We start from the raw sequence: 12,029 nt of genomic DNA, 5'->3' as shown, positions 1-12,029 counted from the left end.
AAATGAAAAAACCTTTGGCATTTTCTTAACTGAAAGAAGTTTAAATTCCTTAATCTGGTATTCACGCTCTTGCTCTAAATTATTTCCAACCCAACCCGCCACTCTTATATTGACTAAACCCAACTTTGAATCAAATATATCTACTCATTTTCCTCTGCAGACATGACTTGTTCTGGCCTATCCACATACCTTAGCCCTCTCCGTTTAGCAGGGCTCAGAACACCAGTTTTGAATCTCCTGGTGATTGGTGCTGCCCTAAAGCCTGTTCGTAAACTAATACCAGCTCACTGTGTTACGTGAAAGAGAATGGCGTGGCTTTTGCAAAACTTTGGGTTGACTGTTAAAACAGCTGTTGCCCACCCTGCTCTCTTTTGCTTGCTGCTTATTTTGCTGAGGCTTATGTTATTTATCAATGACTCAGAAGAAGATTTAGGACTGAGTTTTACATGGAATTTCAAAAGATCAACCTTAATTCCATCAGATAGGCTGGTCTAAGGAGGTTCCCTGTTCTTGCCACTTTGTTCTAGTATGTATGCATATGTCTTTTGGAGGTTATGTACTAAAATTTAACAACTATGCCTTAAGCACTATTATACTTGTCTTGGAAACAACAAAAGAAGTATATACAAGCCATTCTAGTTTACAAATCATGTTCCCTAAATTAATTTTTTCATTATTTTCTTTTGTTTTTAAGGGAAACATTGTTGAGGATAGTCAGGTTTGGGGCCCTCAGACTAATGGTCAACCCAAAATAGTAGCTAAATTCCAGGAGGACCTCAGGATTCAGAGAGTTAACTTTTTTTCCTTTACTCCAACTGACTTAGCTGAGGGACACCATGACAGTGCCCTGACCCACATGCTGTACACAGCCATTGCCTTCTTAGGCGTGGCCGATCACAAGGTACGTTTTCTTTTCTTTGTTCTTAACGTGAGAGATTCTGAAAAGTTACAGCAACAGTAACTTTAAAAGTGCATTTAAAATGATTTACAGTACTGCCAACCATTTAAGTAGTTCAGTAATTTGGGTTATGAAAAACACATGCTAGCTCCACTTCTTTTAATATTATGTATTTAAGGCTTAAGTGTTGAACTCTGTGTTTCTAATAAGACTTATCTACTTTTACTCACAGGGTGGAGTATTGTTGCTAGTACTGGCTTTGTGTTGTAAAGTTGGTTTCCATACAGCTTCCAGAAAACTCTCTATAGATGTTGGTGGAGCCAAACGTCTTCAAGCTTTATCCCAAATTGTTTCTGTACTTCTCTTATGCCCATGGGTCATTGTTCTTTCTGTGACCACTGAGGTAAGAGCAGGAATTTATTGGTAATAAGTAAAATAAATTACTATTACTTATAGATTTTAGTTCAGTACATTATATTTTATTTCAGTTTGATGTTGCAAGTGGCTTAAATTTCTTTGCATTTTCTTTATAGGTTTTGAAAATTTTTTACAGTTAACTTTATTGTTTATAGAAAATACAAATCAAGTACTATTACATTTATGTACCCCTCCCATCCCTGTGGCCAGAAGGAATCAGTTAAATACTACCCCAAATAATTTAATACTTACCCAAAAACCCAAGGATTGTACATCACCATTTATAAAATTATTAAACCATAATGCTTCTTTTTTTAATACTTTGGGGAATACTAGGAAAATGTGTCAATATCTTATAACTTATATTTTGGCATTTTACAAATTGTATTGAATCATGGAAATACTTGTTTATACATAAATGGATTAACTATAAGATGTGAACTTTATACCCATATGCTATTAACAATTTTTTTTTTTTAATTTCTAGAGTAAAGTCGATTCTTGGTTTTCTCTCATCATGCCTTTCACAACGGTTATTTTTTTTGTCATGATCCTGGATTTCTATGTCGAGTCCATTTGTTCAGTCAAAATGGAAGTTTCCAAATGTGCCCGCTATGGATCCTTTCCCATTTTCATTAGTGCTCTGCTTTTTGGAAATGTTTGGACACATCCAATAACAGACCAGCTCCGGGCTATGAGCCGAGCAGCGCACCAGGAGAGCACGGAGCACGTCGTTTCCGGAGGAGTGGTGGTCAGCGCTGTGTTCTTCATCTTGTGTGAGCATCTGCCCCTTGCACGTTCCTCCCGACGGATTCTGCTGTTCAGCTACTTAACTGGGGGATGTGTCCAGTGCTCACGTAGTGCTGATAGATACCATGTTGGGTTTTATAGGGTAAACTTTTTAAATTTTTGTAATATATATATATGTTTTTTTTTCCCTCATTTTAGCTGCCAACATCTTATCATCTCCTTCTAAGAGAGGACAGAAAGGTACCCTCATTGGATATTCTCCTGAAGGAACACCTCTTTATAACTTCATGGGTGATGCTTTTCAGCATAGTTCCCAGTCCATCCCCAGGTTTATTAAGGAATCACTAAAACAAATTCTTGAGGAAAATGACTCTAGGCAGATCTTTTACTTCTTGTGTTTGAATCTGGTAAGAGTTTTAAATATTAATGGCATATCTTGAAAGCTTAATCTTTTTTTTTTCTTTTTGAAGGCTTAATCTTTTAATTTTGACAGTTCTGGTGTAATTTTTCTTATTCCCAAATAATTTTAATAGAGGTGGGCTAAAATATTTTCTCTAGTAGAAAGATTACAGGATCATATTCATACTGCTTAAACACTTCTGAGGTATTTTAGAGGCATTGGTTTAGTGTGCCATTTCAAATCAATAGATAGAGTAGCTTATAAAGATTCTTATGAACTCTGTTTGGGATCTCACACCCAACCAGACTGCTAACATTTTCTAATCTAGTTTATTGAGTTCTACAGACATGTAGATAAAGCTATCTCCTTTTAAATAATTTATAAGATGGACATAGCTGATTTAGCATGATTTACCATTTATATGAAATGAGATTTCTTGTATGAGAATCAGTTAAGTAATGAAAGAGGCAGTATATCTTCAAGTAAGCTTTGGGTAATTAAGCATTAAATTCCTTATGATGAAATTCTGATAAATTTATCTTAAAACAGTATTTCCCAATTGTTTTTTTGGGAAATAAAAACTATTCCCCTATTGTTACTTTTTTTTTTTTTTTCGAACATGTTTTAGCTTTTTACGTTTGTGGAATTGTTCTATGGCGTGTTGACCAATAGTCTGGGTCTGATCTCAGATGGATTTCACATGCTCTTTGACTGCTCTGCTTTGGTCATGGGACTTTTTGCAGCCCTGATGAGCAGATGGAAAGCAACTCGGATTTTCTCCTATGGGTAGGTACACTGACTATCAAGTCTTGTGTTAATAGCAAATTCCATCTCATGGGATAAAATTTTACTACCTTGAACACAAATTTAATTTTTCAGAGCCTAATTTTTCTTTAAAGTAGATAAGAAGAAGTAAACCAAGCGTTTGATAAATACTGAATGGCAGTAAGCTTAAGACCATTCTCCCTGACAAATCCTTCTCATAGATAGGTAGCAAAAATCAGCTAAATAGTGAGCTGTTTGGCCAGCAGTGTTTCTTTGAGGTCATGGAATGTGCATGATCATTCACATCTTTGTTGTTAAAAAGAGAATTCAAACTTTGAAGTGACTATGCATGCAGTATCCTTTCACTAAGTAAATCATTCAGTGAATATTAGAATCCCTGATTTGTGCAGAGTATTTTGATAAAAGATCTGCTGTAAATAATAAATTCAGCTTCTTATTTTCAGCTGTTTATATTTTGAAAGATGGATGAGCCAAAGATACAAAAAATCTTGATACAAGCTGAATCTATGTGTTGTGACAGATACAGAGAACATCAAAGTCTTGAAAGAGAGAAAAGTAACTTCTTGCTAAGAAATTAGGACAGCTGGAGAAGGAAATGGCAACCCACTCCAATATTCTTGTCTGGAAAAGTCCATGGACAGAGGCGACTGGCAGGCTGCAGTCCATGGGGTTACATGGCTGAGCATGGGTACACAAGGGTGGAGGGGGATGGGTTGGTAGCAATAAACTGGTAGAACTAAAAAAAAAAAAAAAAAGAAATTAGGACAGGCTTTGTATAAGAGGGGACACTGAAGAAGGACTTTGATAAACACATAAAATCTCAACAAACATAAACCTCCCAGCATTATTATGATATTTAAAATCTTGGTAATTTTCAAGTCTTACTGTTTGTGTAGTTGAAAATCTGGATTCATTTCCTCATTTATAACATAACAATGTTTATATTTTAAAAATACTTCATTTGTCCATTTCCTCTTCTAAAAATATATTCTCTATTTTTAGGTATGGCCGAATAGAAATTCTCTCTGGATTTATTAACGGGCTTTTTCTAGTGGTAATAGCTTTCTTTGTGTTTATGGAGTCAGTGGCTAGGTTAATTGATCCTCCGGAATTAGACACACACATGTTAACAGTAAGTCTTTTCATTTTACTGTTTGAATTTCTACTCATACTCATACAACTTTTTCCCTGCTAAAGTTTAACTACTTGTCATTACTGACCTAAGAAGGTTTTATTTATTTATTTTTTAACTTAACATAACTTCCTATCTTGCTATTTACATTTACACTGCTGACTCTTAGAAATTAATTGATATACTTTTCTCCAGTACATTGGTAGTCAGAATATTAGATGACATTCTAAAACATAGAATGTTTCCTGTCTTATTGAATGTTTTTGTTTGAAGATGTGTTTTTAGGTACCTGAGGAAATTTGCAAAGACTTTATTACTCTAAATTAGCGCTATGGCAACTTTTAATGCTCTCCCTGTGTCCCTTAACCTTTACATGCTTTTCCCTGTAGTTCTCATGCCTTTGCCACACTCTGCCCTTTTAGCCTGTACTTCTAATGTCACCTCTGGTGGGATACTTGCCCCTCATCCCTCTCTTCCCACCTCAAAGTATGTTAGATTTCCCTTTCTGAATATTCCCATTGTATCTGTGCGGTCTTCTTATAGCAACGTTGACTTAAAGCTGTTGTTTAATTTGTCATTCTTCCACAATTAAGATGTATTTTCAGGACCTGAATTGTGTATATCAACTCTTAAATTTTAGCACCTGGCTTGTAATAGGAAGCCAACTATTAATTGGTGGGGATTTTTTTTGGTAATATAGTGGAATTTTTATTATAATGTTATGTTGGTTTCAGATCTACCACAAACTGATTAAGTTATATATATGTATATATACTTTTTTTATAGTCAGCTATTAATCATTAAATGACTAAAAACAATTAAGAATCTTATTGATGGAAGCATATATTAAATGTTTTTGAATTGTAGTTTGGATATATATTTTGGGTTTTTAATGCTTATATCTTTGACCTTTAATATTTGCTATAGAAATATTCACACAAGGGTGTAGGGGTGCACCATTCATTGTACCATTGTTTATTGTACAATGGTAGGGAAAAAAAAACACAGTGTTCACCAGTGACAGGACTAGTTAAATAAACTTGGCATGCATACAATAGAATACTACACACCTACTAAAAAGAAGAATATATCAATATATGCTGGCATGAAAAATATTAACAGTATGTACTAAGTGAAAAAAATTACAAAGTAGTATTGAATATGATCCTGTTACTGGTTTTTAAAAGGTATATATATATGTATATTAGTATTGTGCATAGAATATACACCATCCTCTCAGGAGAGACTAACTCTTAGAGGGCAGATTAGAGGGGCCTTTCACTTTGTTATTTTTTTTCATTCTGATGAAATACAGAAAAATGAAGTATTTCTCAACAGAGTAGAGTATTTGTGGTCTAATGAAGTCTCTGCAAGCAGTATTTTATTTCATTCAAAATTCATTAACACTCTTCAGGATAATAAAGCTGACTGAAGTTTTTAAATCTGACAGATGGATGGTCTGAGTCGTGAGACTCTATACATGTTTACTACAGACTACAAAGCTAGTCTCTTACTAGCTTTGAAAATTAATTAAAATAATCTGTGCTCTTATTTTTTTTTTTTGTGCTCTTATTTTTATATGTTCTTTTTATAAAACAAATGGATTTCTCTAAAGGAGAAATTGTAGATATATGTAAATTTTAAATAGTGCCATGAGCTACTGTTTCAAATCACCTTGTAAGAGGTGGTAATGAAGGTAAGTAACTTTGTTTATCCTTTGAGGTGTTATTGTGGCACCATTAAGTCAAGATACTCCTGTTTACTTTGTTTTTGAAAAAATGCTTTTTCATTACACTTTTTTTTATTTTTGGAAATCTTATTATAGTTAAGACACAATAAGACTATGTTTATTTGGAGTCTACTCGTTAGTAAATGACAGTCATTGTCTTTTAAAGTATTGAAATTTACCTAGTAATATAAATGAGATTTCAGGTACAGTGTATACATGCTCTGGTTAAGCAGTACTTTCAAACTCTTATTTAAATAAACAAGACAAAACTTTAGCATCATTTACGTATTCATAAACTGTGAATCAAGTACATTTTTATTCTTAATCATTTAATTAAAGCAAACCTAAATCCTTTTACTTGTCAGCACTTTGGTATTTGAAACTTAACTGCTGCTTCTAAAATATTCTAAAATTCACAGTTTAAAATTTTTTCTTATTGAATTTAGTGAGGTTTTACTATATTTTCAAAACTATAACCCAAAAAAACATATAGCTGTATAGTAAGTTTTAGATAACAAATTTGTTTTTTTTTTTTTTACAAATTTAAAGGTTTTCTTTCCTTTTTTTTGCTAGCCAGTCTCAGTTGGCGGGCTGATAGTAAACCTTATTGGTATCTGTGCCTTTAGCCATGCCCATAACCATAGCCATGGAGCTTCTCAAGGAAGCTGTCACTCATCTGATCACAGCCATTCACACCATGTGCATGGACACGGTGACCACGGGCATGCTCACAGCCACAGCCACGGATCTGCAGGCAGAGGCATGAATGCCAACATGAGGGGTGAGTCCTGGCCAGAAACTGTCCTACCTTTCAACTGTGTTCTGAGTGATCCAGTATTAAGAATTGGGCTTCTGGTACAATTTTATTTTAAAAAACCAATCTGTAGCTAGGAGATCTAAAATCATCTGTTATAGAAAATGCCCACAAATGTTCATAAATGTCAGTTTTTTTTAATGAATTATTATAATTATAGAGTCCCTTTCATAGTAACACTTGAATAAATATTAGTTGCAAGGGGAACTGCGTTATTATGCACTTTCATGTAAAAGAATTAGGAAATGTTTATTGTAAAAAAAAAATACAGGGGAAGTATTTATCATTTATGTTGAGATATTTATTCTGATATTTATTTGTTTGGACGTGCTGTGCAGCTTATGGGATCTTAGTTCCCCAACAAGTGATTGAACCTGCGCCCTTGACAGTGAATGTGCAGAGTCCTAACTTCTGGACTGCCAGAGAATTCCCCATTCTGATATTTTAATATAAATAATTTGAGTAACGTCAAAAGTTGGCACGTGTATGATTTCTAGGAATCCTTCCCAGGCAAACTACACCATCGTAAAACTCACCACATTGTTAATAGTTGCCCAAATCTTTACTTTCACCTCTATGCCATGAATTCCTTGATGAAAGTGAGGAGGTTTAATCATTTGGAAGTACCAGCCCCTAGCACAGTGCCTGGTGGATAATAGATACCCTGTGATATTTGTAGAATGAATAAAAAACTAAATTAAATGTGCTTTAATTTTTAATATTTTATGTATCTTACTTGTAGGTGTATTTCTACACGTTTTGGCAGACACGCTCGGCAGTATTGGTGTGATCGTATCCACCATTCTTATAGAGCAGTTTGGATGGTTCATTGCTGATCCCCTCTGTTCTCTTTTTATTGCTGTATTAATATTTCTCAGTGTTGTCCCACTGATTAAAGATGCCTGTCAGGTTCTACTTCTGAGGCTGCCACCAGAATACGAAAAAGAGCTGCATATTGCCTTAGAAAAGGTACTGTGTATAATTTCCTTACTGTTCTTCCTTTTAAAATAGTGTTTGAAATTAAGTTGGCCTAACAAGATGAAAATGAAAACGACAGTCTTACAGAAAATGAACTGAAAATATGGACAGGCAATTCATATAAAAACCAGACACAAAATAGAATATATTTCAACTTGTAGTTTGCCATTTAATATTAAAGTAATTAGGGTCTGCTGATGAACAGTTGGCATCTTGAATATATAAGTTATAACATTTTAACCACACTGGTTTCATAAATAAAATTAGTCAAGTTTTGTCAGTTTCTCATAATTGGTATCTACTAAAAAAAAGTTTTTACTATGTCCTACTAAAAAAAGTATTTTACTTCAAAACTAATATATGTCCATTACAGAAAGTTTTAAAGTATAAAAAAGAAAAAATATATATAGTTAGTTTCACCACCTGGAAGGAAATACTTTTGAAGAGTTATTTTTCTAAGTAAAAATATTTTAAAAATAAAAATGGCCAAGAAAATGTTTTGTACTGCTTTGTAAATTTTTTCCCATTGAATTTAACCAACCTGTATTGTTGAACATGAATGCTATCTTTTGAATGTGTTATCTCAAGTATAAAATAATACTTGAATGTTTGTATCAGTATAAAGGAAAACACATAGTTCATTAAACGTATCCGATGTTTAAAACAGGTAAAGTGCATGTTATATAGGTAAAAATAGGTGTGCACCCATTGTGTATAAAGGCACCTGTGTAACCCTGTTCACTTCCTATTCCAAACTTCCTTCGCTGGCATCACTGCCAGGTCAGTATTGTAGACACCTTTATTTGTAGTTGTCCTTCCTATTCCGTTCTAAATTCTAAGCTCTTTCTTTTTTTTAATCAGCTTAATAATGGTTCCTGGACCAGAAAGACTGCTTTGTGTTCAGTAAATTAGCCTTTCAAGTCCATTTATATCACCTCTCCTTTTATTTGACAGCTACAGAAAATTGAAGGATTAATATCATACCGAGACCCACATTTTTGGCGTCATTCTGCCAGTATTGTGGCAGGAACAATTCATATACAGGTGACATCTGATGTGCTGGAACAAAGAATAGTACAGCAGGTAATCAATCATCTTAAGTTTTTAAAATAATTTCAGTTGAGGTAATTCATAAGTAAAATTGTACACATTATAAGTTCTACAGCTCGATAGTCACTTAATTTTTTAAAGATAAGGACAGCCTTACAGCTGTCCAGGGATAGCTTTCTTTTTTACATTTAGATTTGTTTTATATCCAAAAATAGTAAACATAAAGTCAACCTTTATTATGTGGAGGACAAGCTTAAGTTAATGTAAAAAAAAGTTCATTTGTAATCCACCTTGATTACCAACAGATGGTCAAAAATAAGTTATTATAAATAGTCCTAAGTTAATAATAATAAAGTTGGCAGAGTAGCGATAAGGATGAAAACTGTTCCTGTCTCCCTATTCTGGACCTACCAAATTGAAAACAATAGCTGTTTTCCTTTTCTCCTCTGAATGTCAGTTCAGTGAGCTACTGGCCTCCTAACAGATCCTGTGTAATATTTGACCAGCTAAATAACAAATGTTACTTTAAGGACTTATCACTATCTGGCTATTTTTTAAAATGTGATACTCATTATTTAATCCATGTGCACTAAATGGATTAATCTAAATGCTTTTCAATATATGGATTTTTATAACAGGTTACAGGAATACTTAAAGACGCTGGAGTAAACAATTTAACGATTCAAGTGGAAAAAGAAGCATACTTTCAACATATGTCTGGCCTGAGTACTGGATTTCATGATGTTCTGGCTATGACAAAACAAATGGAGTCCATGAAATACTACAAAGATGGTACTTACATCATGTGAGATAACTTGGGAATTACCGCTGGGGTATGAACAATGAAGATTAAAAGGCCGGGTATTTATAATACCACCAGAAGGAAGAAAATTGCACATAATTGTACAGAAACATTTTGTTGTTTTTGAAAAAATTTTTAAAGCTCCCTACAGTTGGATCAAGGAATCTTTCTAAAGGAAATTTAAATACAGAATGAAGCATTAATTGTACAAGTAAAATAATTGTTGAAATTATGTGTAAAACAGCAAACTTATAATTTGAGTGAATGTGATGTATTATCATCACATCATCTTCAAAAATGAACATACAATGATGGATTCAAGTGAAGACCAAAATTACTTCTGTGTGTTTACTTTCTGCCAGAAAGCATCTCCACTGTAAATAATGTATGTAACATGTTTATTACAAAGACCCAAATGAAAAAAATTTAGTCAATTTTTTGCATAGCCCTAGGATAAAATAGGAATAAAAGATCTATATTTATGGACTTTCTGTATATAAAACTGGTTTCTAATTATAACTTAAATCCATTAAGTAAAACCTTGTTGCCACTTTAAATGTGAACTAAATTATTTGGGAGAGACCGCAACCACTGATAGGAGACAGCAGTGAGGACAGTGAAGGATAACATGACAGATTTTGATGTATTACAAAAGTCAACCACTCTGTAAAATAAATTTTTTTTTACTTTTGGTAATATTTGCAAATGAATAATTGCTTTATTAGGGTAAAGAACTTAGACTAAGTTGTGTCCATGTTATTCACTCACTTGTCTTCTTCTAAAGTAGACTATTCCATTTCTTGTTATGCATCTGGCATTCCAAGTTCCTTATTAAGCTGGTATCCAAACAATGCGAGGCGTTTCATCTTTTCATTTAGCTCTATATACTGTGGAAGAGCCAGTGGAGAGACTTATAGATAACTGTCAACTCAGTTGAATTTTCTGCCTAAAAATGTAAGTTTTTAAAAAAATTTCTGAAACATGTCAATATAAAAGAAATATCAAAGAATTAGGTGGTTATTTTAAAGTTTAATAAGTAAATCTTGTTCATAAACCCTTGGGCACTATGAAATCAAAATACCCTATAAGTACTTTCTGTAATAATATCTAATTTATATTTTTTCATTTCTAATTTAAACTGAATGTATAGTCTGAAAAGACTGTATGATAAATAGATACATAACAATATATGCAGTTCTATGAACACCAAAGAATGTTGTCCAAAAGAAACTTTTGAATACCTATTTATAAGCATCTGAATATTTTCACTCTTATACTAGGAATTTTGATGAGTAGGATGAATTAATTTTAGTATGGGTACTATTTTCTTATCTATACCATAATGGCAAACATATATTGTAAATCATATTTTTGTCTTACAAATTTTAATATGTGAGAGGTTTTAGAAATTTGTTATAAGTTATTTTGATATTCCTTGTCTTCTCTTTACACATTTTCTGGTCCAGAATCTTCAATACATATTAAAATTTTGGAATGGTGGGAAAATAATTGCATATGGATGTTTTAATGTAATTTTTATACATTAAAAAAATTTAAGTAGATAGGTACAATAAATATTACATCATTTTTTAAAATTATTATTTCCCTTTAAAAATAAAATTGTCATCTCCCTTAGAAGGCATAAAAATAGCAAGATAATTAAGCCAATGTGATTGACAACTATCAAGATGAGAGAGAAGGCAGCATGAAGATATGACTTTAGGCAAATCAGCCTCTGGTGTTTTTTTTGTTTTTTTTTTCTCATACATAAAATCAGAATACAATCTGCTCAAATTCACAGATATGGAGCAACTGGAACGCAGACACTACTAGTAGGAATATGAAATGATGCAGCCACTTTGGAGAACTGTTCAACAGTTTCTTTTAATGTTGAACATACATCCATCCTATGACCCAGCAGTTCCACTCCTGGGTCTTTACCCAAGAGAAATGGAAACATGTCTAAAAAGAGTGGAACAAGAATGTACATGTTGGTGAGAGCCAGGAACTAAAAGAATCTAAATGTCCATCCTCAGTAAATAAGTAATTATGGTATATTTACAATGGACTACTACTCAGCAGTTTTTTTAATTACTGTTATAAACAATATAGGTGAATCTCAAAAACATAAGTGAGGGACTTCCCTGAAAGTCCAGTGGTTGAGACTGTGTTCTCAGTGCAGGGGGTGAGGGTTCAATCCCTCGTCCAGGAATTTAGATTCCTACATGCCACCGAGCTCAGCCAAAAAAATAATAAGTGAAAGAAAGCAGCTA

At 33.2% G+C, this 12,029-nt stretch overlaps 1 protein-coding gene across 1 annotated transcript in view; it reads left to right on the top strand.

Annotated features, from left to right (window-relative positions):
- The window catches only part of SLC30A5 (solute carrier family 30 member 5), a 31,819-nt gene extending 21,105 nt beyond the window's left edge, over window positions 1–10,714 (top strand). The window contains exons 7-16 of the mRNA XM_043488774.1: window positions 825–901; window positions 1,131–1,301; window positions 1,803–2,091; window positions 2,264–2,472; window positions 3,094–3,251; window positions 4,254–4,383; window positions 6,686–6,893; window positions 7,669–7,895; window positions 8,859–8,987; window positions 9,593–10,714. Of these exons, the coding sequence (XP_043344709.1) occupies window positions 825–901; window positions 1,131–1,301; window positions 1,803–2,091; window positions 2,264–2,472; window positions 3,094–3,251; window positions 4,254–4,383; window positions 6,686–6,893; window positions 7,669–7,895; window positions 8,859–8,987; window positions 9,593–9,763 (1,769 nt within the window). The 3' untranslated portion in view covers window positions 9,764–10,714. The remainder of the gene's footprint in view (window positions 1–824; window positions 902–1,130; window positions 1,302–1,802; window positions 2,092–2,263; window positions 2,473–3,093; window positions 3,252–4,253; window positions 4,384–6,685; window positions 6,894–7,668; window positions 7,896–8,858; window positions 8,988–9,592) is intronic.
- Window positions 10,715–12,029: the final 1,315 nt, after the last annotated feature.

The sequence above is a fragment of the Cervus canadensis genome, chromosome 16 (genome assembly GCF_019320065.1).
Source record: "Cervus canadensis isolate Bull #8, Minnesota chromosome 16, ASM1932006v1, whole genome shotgun sequence".
NCBI classification, from domain to species: domain Eukaryota; kingdom Metazoa; phylum Chordata; class Mammalia; order Artiodactyla; family Cervidae; genus Cervus; species Cervus canadensis.
The sequence above is the reverse complement of the archived record's forward strand: the minus strand, read 5'-3'. Positions and strand labels throughout refer to the sequence as shown.